The sequence below is a fragment of the Pongo pygmaeus genome, chromosome 6 (genome assembly GCF_028885625.2).
Source record: "Pongo pygmaeus isolate AG05252 chromosome 6, NHGRI_mPonPyg2-v2.0_pri, whole genome shotgun sequence".
Classification (NCBI taxonomy): Eukaryota; Metazoa; Chordata; class Mammalia; order Primates; family Hominidae; genus Pongo; species Pongo pygmaeus.
This window is the reverse complement of record NC_072379.2, coordinates 9,126,350-9,142,485: the sequence shown is the minus strand read 5'-3', so window position 1 is coordinate 9,142,485 and position 16,136 is coordinate 9,126,350. Positions and strand designations below refer to the sequence as shown.

The following is a 16,136-nucleotide window of genomic DNA, read 5'->3' as shown; positions in this document are numbered from 1 at the left end:
ATTAGTGAGCACGTCCTGTGACACAGCCCTCAGGAGGTCTTGAGAACATACGCCCAAGGTAATAGGGGTGCATCTTGGTTTTATACATTTTAGAGAGGCATGAGACATCAATCAAATACATTTCAGAAATACATTAGCTTGGTTCAGAAAGGTGGGACAACTCAAAGTGGGATGTTGGGGATGTGTGTGCTTCCAGGCTATAGGTAAATTTAAACATTTTCTGACTGACAATTGGTTGAGTTTGTCTAAAGACCTGGGATCAATAGAAAGGAAATATTCAGGTTAAGATTTAAAAAAAAAAGGTTGTGGAGACCAGGGTTCTTTTGAAGTCTTACAGTCTTACAGTGAATGCCCTTAGAGACAATAGATGACAAATATTTCCCATTCAGACCTTTAAAAGGTGTTAGACTCTTACTTCATCTCTTCAGGATTGGGAGGGCCTGGAAGAAAAAGATCTAGCTACATGATGAAAAGAGATTCTTTACAGATGCAAATATTCCCCCCCACAAAGGATAGCTTTGCAGGACCATTTCAAGATACGGCAAAGAAACATGTTTTGGGGTAAAATATTTTGAGTTCCTTCTTTGTCACGTAATGTTATGCCAGAGTCAGATTGGAAAGTAAGTCACGATATATAGGGTTAAATAAAACGCATCTGATGAGAATTTATGGTTTGTAGGGCATGACTCCCTAGACCCCGTAGATAGGAATTTGGGCAAGATGAAAAAAATCAGGGCTTAGTCCTCACTCTGGAAAAGTGGAGACCCATATACACAAAATAAGAAAAACTGGCCGCATGGTTACAACCTGTCTCAACTAATTCGTTACGGTCATTTGGTTTATTTAATTACTTGCCTTTAAGCCTAGGTTCATGGCTCATAAGCATTATGAAAACTAGAGTTATCATATTACTATTAATTTCACTTTGTTTTTTTCGTTTTAAACCCTTGTATCTGTTACTAGTTACATTTCTTTACATAAGCACAACTCTCAAGCAAATAGTGCTGGTCTAGCCTCTTGAGATGATTTTAAAAATGTCTACAACACAGATAAAATTAGACAATAATTGACTTCAGGTAGACTTAGCCAGTTTATTGCAGCACTGTTTACAATAGCAAAGATTTGGAATCAGCCCAAATGCCCGTCGATGATAGACTGAATAAAGAAAACGTGGTACATATACACAATGGAATACTATGCAGCCATAAAAAGGAATGAGACCATGTCCTTTGCAGGGACATGGATGAAGCTGGAAGCCATCCTCCTCAGCAAACTAACACAGGAACAGAAAACCAAACACCACAAGTTCTCACTCATTAGTGGGAGCTGAGCAATGAAAACACATGGACACAGGGAACAACACACACTGGAGCCTGTTGGGAGGGGGCGGGGGAGGTAGAGCATCAGGACCAATAGCTAATGCATGTGGGGCTTAATACCTAGGTGGTAGGTTGATAGGTGCAGCAAACCATGGCACCCCTTTACCTATGTAACAAACCTGCATGTTCTGCACGTGTATCCTGATACCTAAAATAAAATAAAAGAGAAACAAACAAAACAAAATATCACTGCTCATTGATAATACATTTAGTCACTCAAGAGCTCTGATGAAGATGACAAAAAGATTATTGTTGCTTTAATGCCTACTAACAAAACATCCATTCTGCAGCTGTGGATAAAAGAGTAATTTTAACTTTCAAGTCTTATTATTTAAGAAATACATTTCATAAGGCTATAGCCACCATAGATAGTAATTCCTCTGATGGATCTGGGCAAAGTCAATTGAAAGCCTTCTGGAAAGGATTTACTACTCTAGATGCCATTGACAGCACTTATGAGCCATGGGAGGAGGTCAAAATATCCACATTATTTTGAAAATTTGGGAATATATAGCCCCATTTCTTTGGGATGAAGCAGAAAAGGAAAAGGAAGAACTCTGTGCAGCCTCTGATACCGGCTGAAACTGATGAATGCCTTTAGCTTTGCTGCCCAATCAGTTGACTAATAAACCACATTTTATTCAGTGTTCATTATGTTAAAACATTTGGAAGTTAAAGGTGAAATAGAACAAGTATAGGAAAACATGTTCCCTGTCTTCCAGCACTATCAGGTGAGATGAGATATAACATTAAATCAAAACTAATAATGTAAAAATAAATTCCTAAGTTGAATGTTACCAAAATATGTGCTTCAGAAGAGGCCCAATGAAACTACGAATATGTTTTCTAAACAATGGGCAAAGTCACAGTGGTTTAACTCACACCTAGATTAATAATCAAGTTAGAGTCCTGTAAAGGACCCCACAGAACCAGCGATTATAATGACCAACAATATTTAGTTGTTGATCCTCATTGATCTAATTCTGTAGATTCATCCTTAATATGCAGGAAGACATCAGATAACAGTTTTGTGAAGAGGTGTTTATTGACTTTCTCAATATAATACTTATTATAGAATATCACAAATAGAACATGTAATATAAATGTCACTACGAGAATCACAACTATAATTTTCCTTTTCATTAAAAATTGTTGGTAAAATTGTTGAGAAATGTTTATTCTCTGATCACAGCTCAGGAGGACTTGAGGGTACTAACTATAGATGGTGGGGAGATAGTCTTATGAGAAGTAGAGAAGACGACTGTACTTATTTGGCTCTTGTTTGTCACCTGATTCATAGTATGCAATGTGTAATACTCTACCCAGACAATGAGAGCTCAATGAATGTAGAGAATTTCTAATTATTCACCCAGTACACTAGGTTAAGCTCATCTTCATTTCTGAGTTTTATTCACAAAACAATTTGAAGTGTCTAGTGTTCTGGGATACAGCTTTCTTGAACAAAGTGGAAGCTCTTAGGGAAAGTCAGGGTCCACTTGTAATCCCATCTCTTAAGTGCACTTTTAGAACAATAGGTTTTTCTGGTTGAAGAATTGGTAGATTGTCTAATTTCAGTGGGATCTGCAAAAGTTAAACAAGAATATTGGGAAACAATGAAGCAAATGAAGAAAAGATAGAAGCAAAATAAAAAAGATGACATCAAGGGCAATGCTTTGCAATGACTAAAAAAAACTACTTTCAGCACCATACATATTGGTTTATTTGTACTTGTTCAGTGAGCTCTGTGAAGACTGGATAGTGAAAGCATTTACCATTCATTATTTAACAAAATCTTTATTGAGTATCTATTCTGTGCCAGGCTTGAGATTGTTCATGCTGGCTTCTGTTCCTTTTTATTTAAATTTTAAGCAAAGAGATATTTAAAAAAATCAAATCTAGATTATTAGGCATTATGTTAAACTATTTTGGAAAAGCCATATAAAGTTAATTTTGTATATGATGAAACTTGCAAGATAATCCTCAGTAGGTGTTATATATTTCAATTATATGGACAGTCTTCAACTTATTAAGCATTCACTAACTCCTTCCAACTGAATCCATCCAGTGTAATGATGGGAAGAGACCTTCAAGAAGCATTATGCTTTTGCTTTTTACTTCTTCTCTTGATTTCCAAAGGAAATGCAAATGGGAAGCTTCTCAAGGCCTATAGTGTTTTGACTAATACTTTGAGCCCTCATTCTCACCAAGTCACTTCTTCAGTGTCAGGGAAGCAGCCAGCAGAGAAATGTTCTGATGTCAGTTAAGTGAAGGGCAGGCAAATTGTCATGGAAATTGAAAAGTGCCAGCTAGTAGATGCTTGGGAAATTGCCAGGGAGTATCACCCCATCCCATGTGTGCCAGAGACCTGCTTTTATTCAGAGCTGAGCCCCTGTCTGTACACACTTAGAGGATGGATGCACAGCTTCCCTAAAGCCACAAATATGATTGAAACCCTATCTATTCTTCTTCTTTCCCATGCACAAAGCCTACTTTAGAATAGGAGTTGCATAGTAAATGCACAAGTCCTAGAAATAAGACTTATAGGGCCTTGCTCGATATAAATAAATGACGTGTTCATTAAGTCCTTCAGAGAAAGGATTCTGTATCTTTCTATTAATGTGACTCATTATTTTAAAATTTCAAATGGCATGAATGTTTTTCCTGCAGACAGACATACACACTCAAATATACAAATGTCACGTATTAAATTTAAAAATTAAATAGCTTAAAACTTGTATCCAAGAACTCCAAATCAACTGAAACTCACTCCTTAAACATGTATGGAATGCCTGCAATGGATAATGTCCCCTGAAAGACACTATTGGACTTTTATGAAAGAATTAAAACAAAACAACATAAATGGGGCAGAGAGGAGAAATTCTTAGAATAGAGAAAAGACTTGTAGAATAAAACTGAGTGGTTTAATGAAAAGTATAAAATTAGGTGATGATAACAGCCTGCAATAAACAGTAACAAAGCAGAAGAACAACTGGCCCTGTACTCGATGGGGAAGGTTTCTTAGAGTGGCTTGGGGAATTGATGTAGGACTTGTGGGATAGGAACATGAGAAGGAAAAGAAGAACATTCATAGAGCTATTATTGGGTTGAAAAGATGCACAGCTTGTATGAAGCAGGAAAGCAGTGCTCCTGGAAGATAAGGTCAAATGGTCAGGATGGCCTTGGACTGTGAGCATTTTTTCTATCTGGCAGAAATGCCTTAAATTAGTGATTCTCAACATTGGCTATACGTGAGGACCAATGGGAGAGCTTTTAAAGCCACAACTCTGGGCAAATTAGTTTAGAATTTGTGAGATGATCCAGGCATCATGAATTTTTGAAGCTCCCCAGTGATTCCAATGTACAGCTAGTGGTTGAGAAACACTGTCATGAGAAAGCTTCTGCAAGTTCTAGTGGAGGAAAGCATCATTCAAAAGTCCTGACAAAGTAATCATTACATTTCATGATTGTGCAAAACACTTCCTCATCTTTACAGTTGACATGAAACTGAATTTAAAATTTGCTCAAGTTCACAGAGACTGAACATAATTATACCGTGCTAATCTATATTGACATTAGATGATCTTTATAGTTCTGTCTTTATAGAGCCACAGATTTTGAACTCCAGAAGTGATTCATCTTTAAGCATTATGGATAGCTCCAATTAGATTCTTTGTCCCACAGAGCAAATTATTGAAAGATGAACAATAATTTAAAAAAAATATAGACTTCTCAGTTTAAAAAACTCCCAATAAACATTATTTATAAGAAAGTTTACTGACCTGCGTCTCTTTACAAGGTTTGAAGGAGAAGTTCTGCAGTGCTCTAATGACAGCAAGTTTTATGTTTGTGAGAGCAAACCTCATGCCAATGCAGTTTCGGGGTCCAGCTCCAAAAGGTATGTATCTGTAAGGATCTATGCTGTCCTTGTTCTTCTTACTGAACCTAGTTTCACAGTAGTAGATAAAAACAAGTTAATGAAACATAAAAACTATTAAAACTACACATTATGCCGGGTGTGGTGGCTTTTGGGAGGTGAGGCCCGCCTTGGCCTACCAAAGTGCTGGGATTACAGGTGTTAGCCACCGTACCTGGCTGGCTATACAATTTTTGAAGGTTAAACCAATGTTTATTCAAATTTGATTCCTCAATATTTGATTATATTGTGAAAAAATTTTGATGGAGGAAAGTGATAATGTCCTTGTGGTTATGTGTTTTTAAAAGACTACTTATATTTTAGAGAAAATTCTGAAATATTTACAGGTTATTTCTTCAAGATAACATTGTAGTCACAGAGAGGATTGCGGTGGTGTGTGGACAGGGCAGCTGACATACAGCATTGACTATTGAGACTGGTGATGAACACAGGGGGAAGCATTAATACTATTCTATAGCCTGGTGTCTATAGAATATAGTTATGTGTATGTCAAACATTCTTCACAACAGACTTTTTTTAGTATATGGATTTCTCACGGCCTGGTCCAGTTCCTGACACACGGTAACCACTTACTATCTGTTTGGTGACTGAATGATGCAAAGAGAAGTACAATGAGTGGTCTCTGATTTTGTGTTGGTGCAGCCACAGGAGGTGGAAGTGCCAAGATGGAGGAAACACAGAAGTCCTCTACTCCAGAAAACAGAGAAATTGGTCAATTCTGATTTGCTCTTCCAACAAGTATTATGTACAGAGTCTGTGCCAGCAGTAGGGACAGCATGCCTAACAAGACAAGGTCCCTGCCTTGGGAAGTTTATAGTTAGGGGCCAATAAAAGTCTAGATCCCAGACCTCACCAGCCAGTGCCCTACAAAGGTCATTCCAAATTTTCCTTTCCAAAATGGGAAAATATCAACTATTTCCAGAGTGCAAATTGTGCCCAAAGCCTGACCTTGGCTCTGAATTCCCAGAAGATCATGCCCAACATTTCCAAGGAAGAACTTCTGAGAAGTCTAGAAAGCACGTGACTTTGCTTTGGAAGAGTCACCAACAACTGAGAGTATAAGGGAGGTGGCACAGGACTGCAGACACAAACAGGACCAGGAGAAACTCTGCTTCCCTCTGTCCTCAATGAAGTGGCTTAAACCATCAGGAATGATGATTTCTCAGGATCTCAGCCTGCACTTTCACAGTTACATTATGGAAAACAGCAAGCAATGTTAGAAAAAAAAAAAAGGAATGTGGAAACATGTCCTAAACTTGGTGCTAAATTCAGTGAGCTAAAGGGCACAGCAAAGAAAAACTGAAATGAATAACAAGCTTATATCCTCAAAATAGCATTATGGTGAAATGAATTATAGCTTATGCATACAGAAATATGTAGTAACATAAGATAGTAGATAGGTTATGGTTTACTTTGAAATGCAGTAAGCAGCAGTTCAAACTCAAATAAAATGTGATAGTATACTAGTTTTAAAAATGTCTGTATGCATAGAAAAATGCCTATAAGACAGGCATTACATAGTTAATGAGGGTTGTTATAAGGTGTTTCTTAATCTGTGGTTTGTAAAGTTTAACAGTTATCATTTTGTAATAAAAAACTTCCAAAATGAAAAGGCACATATTCAAATGATTGCCATATGCATCGAGAGAGGCAGAATATACTTGAACCAGGCTGGTTGAGGGAGGGCTCCTTTCCCAGGGGCCTTGTACCTTTCAGGGCAGAACTTCTCAGGCTCTGTCCAGTACTTTGGGTCATGGTGAAGAGCATAGATTGGAACCATCACTGCTAACCCTTTGGGAATTAAGACTCCATTGATTTCAATATCTTTCTTGCAGACTCTCGTAACTCTACTAACAACTGGGAATAATCTGAGCGTTTCATTCACCACCATGTCAAGGTATTCCATCTGTACCAGGGCATCATAGGTGACAGGTGCCTGGGAAGAAAGAAACAGATTTGGATAAACTGAGATTGGGAATTAACTTTCAACTTAGTCCATGCAGTACTATTGAAGCGTTAGGAGCTCCAGAGAATAACTCGTTCTGGTAAAAGATTGTTGCATTTATAAACCATTTTAATAACTGTCCATACCCAGTGATGTGCTCAATGGCCCATTGAGATGTGTGGAGGAGTTATGAATTTGGCACAATCACTTACACAGAGACTGAAATCCTTGACATTACCATTTTGTGTTTTTTCTTTCTTGGGTGAACAAGAATGACTAATAGACGATGGCCATTTGAATCACCTAAAATATGCCAAAGCCAGTGTCACCTTTCCAAAGAGAGGCTATGCATCTGTACCAAGGAAAAAGAAAATGTAAAAAGCAAATCCTCTATTTCATACAAGCATTTAAAATGGAAAAGTCCTGTTTAGGCCAGGCATGGTGGCTCATGCCTGTAATCCCAACACTTTGGGAGGCCAAGGTGGGTGGATCACTTGAGGTCAGGAGTTTGAGACCAGCCTGGCCAACATGGCAAAACCCTGTGTCTACTAAAAATATAAAAATCAGCCAGGCATAGTAGTGCACACCTGTAATCCCAGCTACTTGGGTGGCTGAGGCACGAGAATCACTTGAACCCTGGAGGCGGAGGTAGCGGTGAGCCGAGATCACCCTACTGCGGTCCAGCCTGGGCCATGAAGCAAGACTCCATCCAAAAAAAAAAAAATGTGGAGAGTAACACTATGTTATATAAAAATCCTATAAATAGTTTGGGGATAAACCAGTTCTTTTGTAACCCAAATATGACGAAAGAACTTTATAACTGGAGAGGGCACACAATTTCAGTGCTACTGAGAGTTATAAACAGGATAGGAGCCCTCCGGGCAGCCCCATCCTCTCTTTCTCGAACAATTTCCCACTTGTTCCTTCGGGCCTGGACTATGAACTTAGATGAACATTCCTTTGTGTTCACCTCACTGCCAAACAGGGCCAGCCCCAAGGCCAGATCTCATTACACCACAAAGAATTCCAATTTGGGCAGAATTCTGGAAACAGTGTGGGTAATACGTGGCTAGCATTTGGTGTTATGTTTGGAAGGTAATACTGTAGAGGTTAAGTGTTTGGCCCAGGTGTCAGACACCCTGGGTCCTAGCTTGGCTTCTTCACCACTAGCTACTTGACTGGAGCATGAGAGAGGTATGAGGCACAGCTGAGTCAGCCTGCCCAGCGCACCCAGGGCCAGGCTGCATCAGAACAAAGCCAGACCACAGCGAATCCAGCCAATATCAGCAGAGCTCACTATCCAGACTTGTGAGCAATAAATGATTGTTTTTAGATGTCATTGAGGTTTCTGGATATTTTTTACTTGGTGTTATGTTGGTAACAGACAACGGATGCAGCAGGACCAGCACTGTTTTACAAAGATCTTAACACTTATGCAAGAAGCATCCACTACCTACATTTCTCCTTTTATTTTTACTCTTTACAGCCTTTCTGTATAGTGTAAGTGAAAGAACTGATGCTTACACTTTTTGCAAAAATTGTCCTGGCAAGTGGTGAGGAAGCATTCTTGCTGAGGCTTCACCTCCTCCCTCTTTCTCCAGGGATCATCCTCTTACCTTATTGGGTAAAACTGCGTCAATCTCCTCCTGCAGTTTCTGCTGGACATCAGGGTGAGTGGCCAGTTCATACATAATGAAGGGGAGAGTGGTGCTAGTTGTGTCATAGGCAGCAAAAATGATGATAATTGACTGGGCCACAAGCTCCAGATCAGACAGAGCTGAAAGGAGAGGAAAGACATTTTAGGAAAAGTGGTCAGTATAGAGCATCACAGTTTAGATGAAGCAAAATTCCATTGAAGTTCCCAAATCCCTAGGAGCAAAAATAGAAAAGCAATTCAGAGTCACACTGGGGGTGGTTTCACTCTGATGTGTATCCTACAGAGCCAGAACAAGGCAAAATCATTTTAATCCAGTTTTTTCCAGGGTCTACACGATTGTGGGCCATTCACTCCTCATCATACCATCCCCACCAGCTGCACAGCTGGGTAACTTTCAGAGAGAGCATTTCTGTCTAACATACTCAGTGTTATGGGGATGTCCCTTGGATAATCATAAAAGTTCTTTATCTATAAGTAAACGTGGAGTAACATTCTCCCCAGGGAAGATTTAAATTACTCTAGCTGCAATATAGCTTGACAAACAATGAGACAGTTTGCAATACTAAGGCTTGATTTTAGGGAAATATAAAGGATCTTTTCTTTAAGCATGTTTGAGAGAACCCAAGGGAAGAATACTGGGCTACAGATCACCTCTTGCCACTCAAAGTGTGGTCCATGAATCAGCAGCACCAGCAGCATCTGGGAGCTTATTAGAAATGCAAAATCTCAAACTCTACCCTCAAACTGCAGAAACAAAATCTGAACTTTCATGAGATGTGGTAATTTGTGTGCCCAACATGGCTTGAGAAGCATGGATTACACCTTTGAGTGACATCAAGTAATAGAGTTCCTAGGGCACTAGTCTTCAAAATGGATGAACTCTGGATATACAAAAACTACAAAGACAAAAATCTAGAAGTGAGGTGATTGACTGTAGTCCAATGAATGGTTTTAATAAAACAGCAGGAGGCTGGGCACAGTGGTGCAAGCATGTAATCCCAGCACTTTGGGAGGCTGAGACGAGAGGATCATTTGAGGTCAGGAGTTTGAGACCAGCCTGGCCAATATGGTGAAACCCCATCTCTACTAAAAATACAAAAAACCCCACAACTGGGTGTGGTGGTGGGCGCCTGTAGTCCCAGCTACTCGAGAGGCTGAGGCAGGAGAATTGCTTGAACCTGGGAGGCAGAGGTTGCAGTGAGCCAAGATCAGACCACTTCACTCCAGCCTGGGCCACAGAGTGAGACTCCATCTCAAATAATAATAATAATAATAATAATAATAATAATAATACAGCAGGATGAATGCATTTATAGATGGGCATTGGCCAACATGAAATATAAAAATAATAGGGTCCAGTGAGTGGAATTCATAGTGCCTATTCCATCCTGGCCCAAATAGCACCTTCCTTAGTATATGCCCATTCTCTCTGCTCCACTTCATGCTCACTGAACAGCATTTATGACTACAGGTTGGCCTCCCTCTTGATATTTCTCCTGAGAAAAGCTTAGCACAGTCAGCCATTGGTCTGTTTGATCAGGACTGGATTAAGACCTTTAGAGACCTAGGGTACTAAAATAAATACGGTGCCCACTCCAACCATGTATTTCATAACTGAAAACAATACAAGATGAGTGTGAGAAAGGTCTACAGAGTTGTGATTTACTGGTGATAATTTTCGTGATGATATGGGTAAATTCAACTTTCCAATTATTTTATTCAGTTGGCATGAACCCCAGGACACAGAATTGAAATGAAATCGTAATCTCAAAGTGTAGATCTGCTATCCAGTAGGGTAGGCACTAGCCACAGGTGGCTACTTAAATTTAATTAATTAAAATTAGACATATTTAAAAATTGTTCTTCAGTGGCAGCAGCTACATGTTCAGTACTCAGTAGCCACGTGTGTAGTAATGTCTGTATTGAGCAACGAAACGATAAACTGTTTCGCTTTTCACAAAAAGTTGTATTGGGACAGATGGACAGATGATACATGACACATAGACAGACAAGTAGATGAAGACATAGGTATATTTACAATGGTGTGTTTGAATTAACCATTTCCTGCTCTTTATTTTTACTTATTTTATTTATTTAGCATTATTTTTGAGACGGAGTCTCACTCTGTTGCCCAGGCTGGAGTGCAGTAGTGTGATCTCGGCTCACTGCAACCTCCGCCTCCCTGGTTCAAGTGATTCTCCCACCTCAGCCTCCCAAATAGCTGGGATTACAGGTGTGCGCCACCACACCTGGCTAGTTTTTGTATTTTTAGTAGAGACAGTGTTTTGCCATGTTGGCCAGGCTGGTCTGGAACTCCTGACCCTAGGTGATCTACCTGCCTCAGCTTCCCAAAGTGCTGAGATTACAGACGTGAGCCACCATGCCTCACCTCCATTTCCTGCTCTTTAGAATTAATTGTTAATATTCACAATTATGTCATATGGTTGTCCAACTTCGATGGCTTGAAATCGATCATGGTCATTATTTTGCAACCATCATAGTAATGATGGTTTCAGTCAAAACTGTCCATGGGTGGTAAAACTAGTAGGTGAAAAATTGAAGAGAAAAGGACATTACACAGTCTTAAAGGTTTTCCCACAGTTACTTTTCCATTATATAGGGAAAAATAAAACCTGTCAGTAGATTAACCTGGTGAACACACTTTAACCACGTGTTTCCGGTTAAAATCACCCTTATCTGGACAGTGTGTCTCCTGATTGGATGCTAGATGCACATTTCCAAGCAGAGGTTCTGAGTAAGTGGATCTGGAGGAGGCTGAGAACTGGCCTTTTATATGATGCGGGTGATCCACAGATCACTGACCAACCTCTGGGCGTGCCACACTTGTTCAGGGTGGCCCTTCAAGCCTGGGATGTGGCTATGCCTGTGTGCTTCTAGAAAGTGCCTCCAGCTATCGTTTATAACATCCAAATGTGTGCCTTTGTGCAATGTGGAAGAAATTCTGATTTTCCTGGAAAACTTTCTGCACATTTTCAGAACAGGGCCTTCTCTCTGAGTGTCTCCATCAGTAGCCCCCGGATACAGTCCTTGGTTACCTTTATGGGACTTTGTTTCTTTGGAATTCTGGGAGTCAATCATCTGTTGGAAGAAATCTACTCGGTGCTGGAAGCAAAAAGAGAAATTTTAATGACAGAAAGTCACTTGTGAAGTCAGAAGTGAATCAGGAGTCCAGTCCTAAGCATCCGTCCTGAGAATATGCTGTCTTTAAGTTCAGAAGTGTAATGGGTGTTGCCTGAGTCACCAATGTTTAGAATAAAATCATGCATCTAAAACCTTGGAGAGCAGGATGTGTCCTTGAGAGAAATCCATTTGTCATGTCTATCTGCTTTTTAGTCTTTGCTCTCCCTGATCCTCAGCTTCTTTGGCCTTTGGACACAGCTTCCTGGCCAAAGAGTTGTCAGCTCATTCTCTAGTCATAATTTCTTGAACAGGAAGAAGTCCTGAATTTCAATCCTATTTGTTCTGCTGCCTTTATTCTTAACCAATGGACAAATAGATTAATCTCTGGATAATCCCAGGGAAGCTGAGAGCTGATTTGAATGCATCTTCAAATACTCCCCACTCCTAGAACTCTATACAATGTTCAGTGTTACCTAGGGGACCCAGTCCTGCATTCCTGACTTTGAGGCATCATCATCGGGCTGGTCTCCAGGGCTCATAAAGGCAAAGTTGGATCAGTCAGCTTGCACCCACAATGCCCAGAGAAGACCCCTGCCCAGTCCGGGCTATGACAGGTCTGAAATTTAACATACACTTACTTCAGCAGGTAGCCTGGTAGGGACTTCTGCTGAAGAAGGTATAAAAATAACAGGCTTAGACTTGAAATGATTCCTTACTAATCTAAGAACTGAGGAAATTGTAATACCCATAAAATAATTTTATACACTCATTTTTATCCAGTCAGATTTATTGGCAACTTTATACAGTCAAATTTATTGACAATTTTATACAGTCAAACTTATTGACAATTTACTGAAAGGAAGAGAAGCGGTAAAGCTTCTATCTCTACATTATGTATGCCACAATATACTAAAGTCATGCCTATTATTAAATTCCAAATGCTGTTTCACTCATTCTCTTTCTTCCCCAAGCTTCACCTTCTTTATTCCCAGCAAAATGTAAAAACCCTCTTGCTCTAAAGTTCTCTATCTGCCTTTAAAAAACACAGATAAGTGCACAAATCATATGTAAACAGCCCCAAAAATAATAAAAAAGTGAATATTCTCATGTCACCACCACCAGATTTTACCTTTTGTTTATCTTTGAGGCGACTTTCTTTCATCCTTTCAATGGAATTTTTTAAAAAACGGGTAACATCTTTTGGAAACAAACCGATATTTAGGGCTTCAAAAACTGGGGTAAGAAATGGAAAGAGTGCTATAGGAAAATTAAAAAGAAAAAGAAAAAATAAATCATAGTGAAAAATGTGAAATTTACCTACAACAATTACAATTTTCTCTACCTATAGACTTCAGGGTTCTCAACCAGGATCCATTTCCTGTATGACCTTTGCCCGTCTTCCTGTATGACCTTTGCCCCTCTTCCAGGCCAATGGCTGAGCAAGAGCAGATCCACACATAGGGGCCTCCACTATAGCAGTGAGATCAGTGGTCCCTTCTGCATCTTCAGAGTGACCAAAGGAACAGAATTAAATTCCCTGACTTCTTAGCCTTTATCTACTGGACTACAGTCTCTTCGGATAGCCCAGATCATAGCCTGCTGATTTAATGAATCATGTTTCTCCATGAAATAGTAGTCAGGATAGAAACAATATGGCAAATGTCCTTCAACTACCATGGAATGAAACTAGAAATCAATAAGAGAAAGAGAACTGCACTTAGGGAGGCTGAGGCAGGCAGATTGCTTGAGGTCACGAGTTCGAGACCAGCCTAACCAACATGGTGAAACCCCATCTCTACTAATGATACAAAAATTAGCCGGGCGTGGTGGCATGTGCCTGCAGTCCCAGCTACTTGGGATCCAGGCATGAAAATCGCTTGAACCGGGGAGGCGGAAGTTGCAGTGAGCTGAGATTGTGCCACTGTACTCCAGCCTGAGTGACAATGAAACTGTCTCTCAAAAGAAAAAAAAAAAAAAAGAGAGAGAGAGAGAAAAGAGAATTGGAAAACTCACAAATATGTGGAAGTTAAACAATACACTTTTAAGTAACCAATGAGCTGAAGTAGAAAGCAAAAGGACAATTAGAAATTGTTTTGAGATGAAGAAAAATGAAGACATGATATGACAAAGCGTATGGGATGTAGCCAAAGCAATGTTCAGAGGGAAATTTATAGCTGTGAATGTCAGATAATCTCAAATCAATAACCTAAATGTATACCGTAACACACTGAAAAATGAAGACTAAACTAAAACTAAAGCCAGCAGAAAGGGGGAAAATAATAAAAACTAAAGTGTAACCTAATGAAATAGAGATTTAAAAGCAATAAAGAAAACCAAAAATTGGTTCCTTGAAAATATCATCAGCCAGGCGTGGTGGCTCATGCCTGCAATCCTAGCACTTTGGGAGGCTGAAGCGGGTGGATCACCTGAGGTGAGGAGTTAGACCAGCCTGGCCAACATGGCGAAACCCCATCCCTACTAAAAATGCAAAAGTTAGCTGGGCATGGTGGTGGACACCTGTAATCCCAGCTACTCAGGAGGGTGAGGCAGGAGAATTGCTTAAACCCGAGAGGCGGAGGTTTCAGTGAGCCTAGATCACGCAACTTTTTTGAGACTCCGTCTCAAAAAAAAAAAAAAATTATCAAAACTCAAAACTCACGGACATGGAGAGTAGAAGGATGGTGACCAGAGTCTGGGAAGGGTAGTGGGGGCGGGGGAGGTAAGGGTAATAAAAGGCTACAAAAAATAGAAAGAATGAATAAGACCTATGATTCGACAGCACAACAGACTGACTACAGTCAATAATAACTGTACATTTTAAAATCACTTAGAGTGCAATTGGAATGTTTGCAATTCAATGGATAAATGCTTGAGGGGATGGATTCCCCATTCTCCATAATGTTCTTATTTCGCATTTCATGCCTGTATCAAAACCATCTTGTGTATCCCATAAATACATATACCAACTATGTATCCACAAAAGTTAAAAATAAAAAAATTAGCTTCAAAAATAAAGCTCAAGGCTGGGCGTGGTGGCTCATGCCTATAATCCCAGCACTTTGGGAGGCTGAGGCAGGTGGATCACCTGAGGTCAGGAATTTGAGACCAGCTTGACCAACAGTAAAAACCTTGTCTTTACTAAAAATACAAAAATTAGCTGGGCATAGTAGTGCATGCCTGTAGTCCCAATTACTCTGGAGGCTGAGGCAGGAGAATCGCTTGACCCCAGGAGGTGGAGGTTGCAGTGAGCCAAGATCGTGCCATTGCACTCCAGCCTGAGCGGCAAGAGCAAAAGTCCATCTCAAAAAAAAAAAGCTCAAATTTTACCACAAAAAAGAAAATATCATCAAAATTGGCAAACCTTTAGCTACACTGATGAAGAAATAAAAAGAGATGACTCAGTTTACTAGTCTCAGAAATAAAAGAGGGGAAATAATTACTACTGACATTTAAGAAAAACAAAAAGTAGCATGAAGATATTCTCTTAACAACTTTATTATTAGAACAATTGTATAAATTAGATAACAGGTAAAATGGATAAATTCTTTGAAAGACACAAACTACAGAAACTGAGTTGGAAAGAAACAGACAATCTGAATAGATCTATAACATGTAAAGGGATTGAATCAGTAATCAAAACTACCCACAAAGAAAAGGCCAGGCCAGATAATTCCAATAATGAATTCTACCTAATATTTAAAGGAGAATTAATATCCATTCTACAAACACTTTCAAAAACTAGGAAATGAGGGAACATTTCCAAATTCATTCTACAAGGCCAGTATTACCATCATATTAAAACTGGACAAATATATCACAGGATAAAGAAACTACAGACTAACATATCTTGTAAATATAAATGCACAAATCCTTAACAAAATACTAGCAAACTGGATCAATCTAGCAACAGATAAAAATAATTATATACCATAACCAAGAGGGGTTTACCCCAGGGAAACAAGGTTATGTAATATACCATGTCAATTAAATGAAAACACACAATCATCTCAGTATGTACAGTAAAAGCATTTGATAAAAATCCAAAAGACTTTTGTGATAAAAACACTCAACAACTAAAAA

At 39.4% G+C, this 16,136-nt stretch overlaps 1 protein-coding gene across 2 annotated transcripts in view; it reads right to left on the bottom strand.

Annotated features, from left to right (window-relative positions):
• Nucleotides 1–2,431: 2,431 nt before the first annotated feature.
• LOC129041701 (cytochrome P450 3A43) overlaps nt 2,432–16,136 on the bottom strand; it is a 38,536-nt gene continuing 24,831 nt past the window's right edge. For both annotated transcript variants that reach the window (XM_054497203.1, XM_054497202.1), the window contains 6 exons: nt 13,186–13,313; nt 11,972–12,038; nt 8,875–9,035; nt 7,023–7,249; nt 5,159–5,321; nt 2,432–2,960 (listed from right to left, as the gene is read on the bottom strand). In XM_054497203.1, the coding sequence (XP_054353178.1) occupies nt 2,865–2,960; nt 5,159–5,321; nt 7,023–7,249; nt 8,875–9,035; nt 11,972–12,038; nt 13,186–13,313 (842 nt within the window). In that variant the 3' untranslated portion in view covers nt 2,432–2,864. The remainder of the gene's footprint in view (nt 2,961–5,158; nt 5,322–7,022; nt 7,250–8,874; nt 9,036–11,971; nt 12,039–13,185; nt 13,314–16,136) is intronic.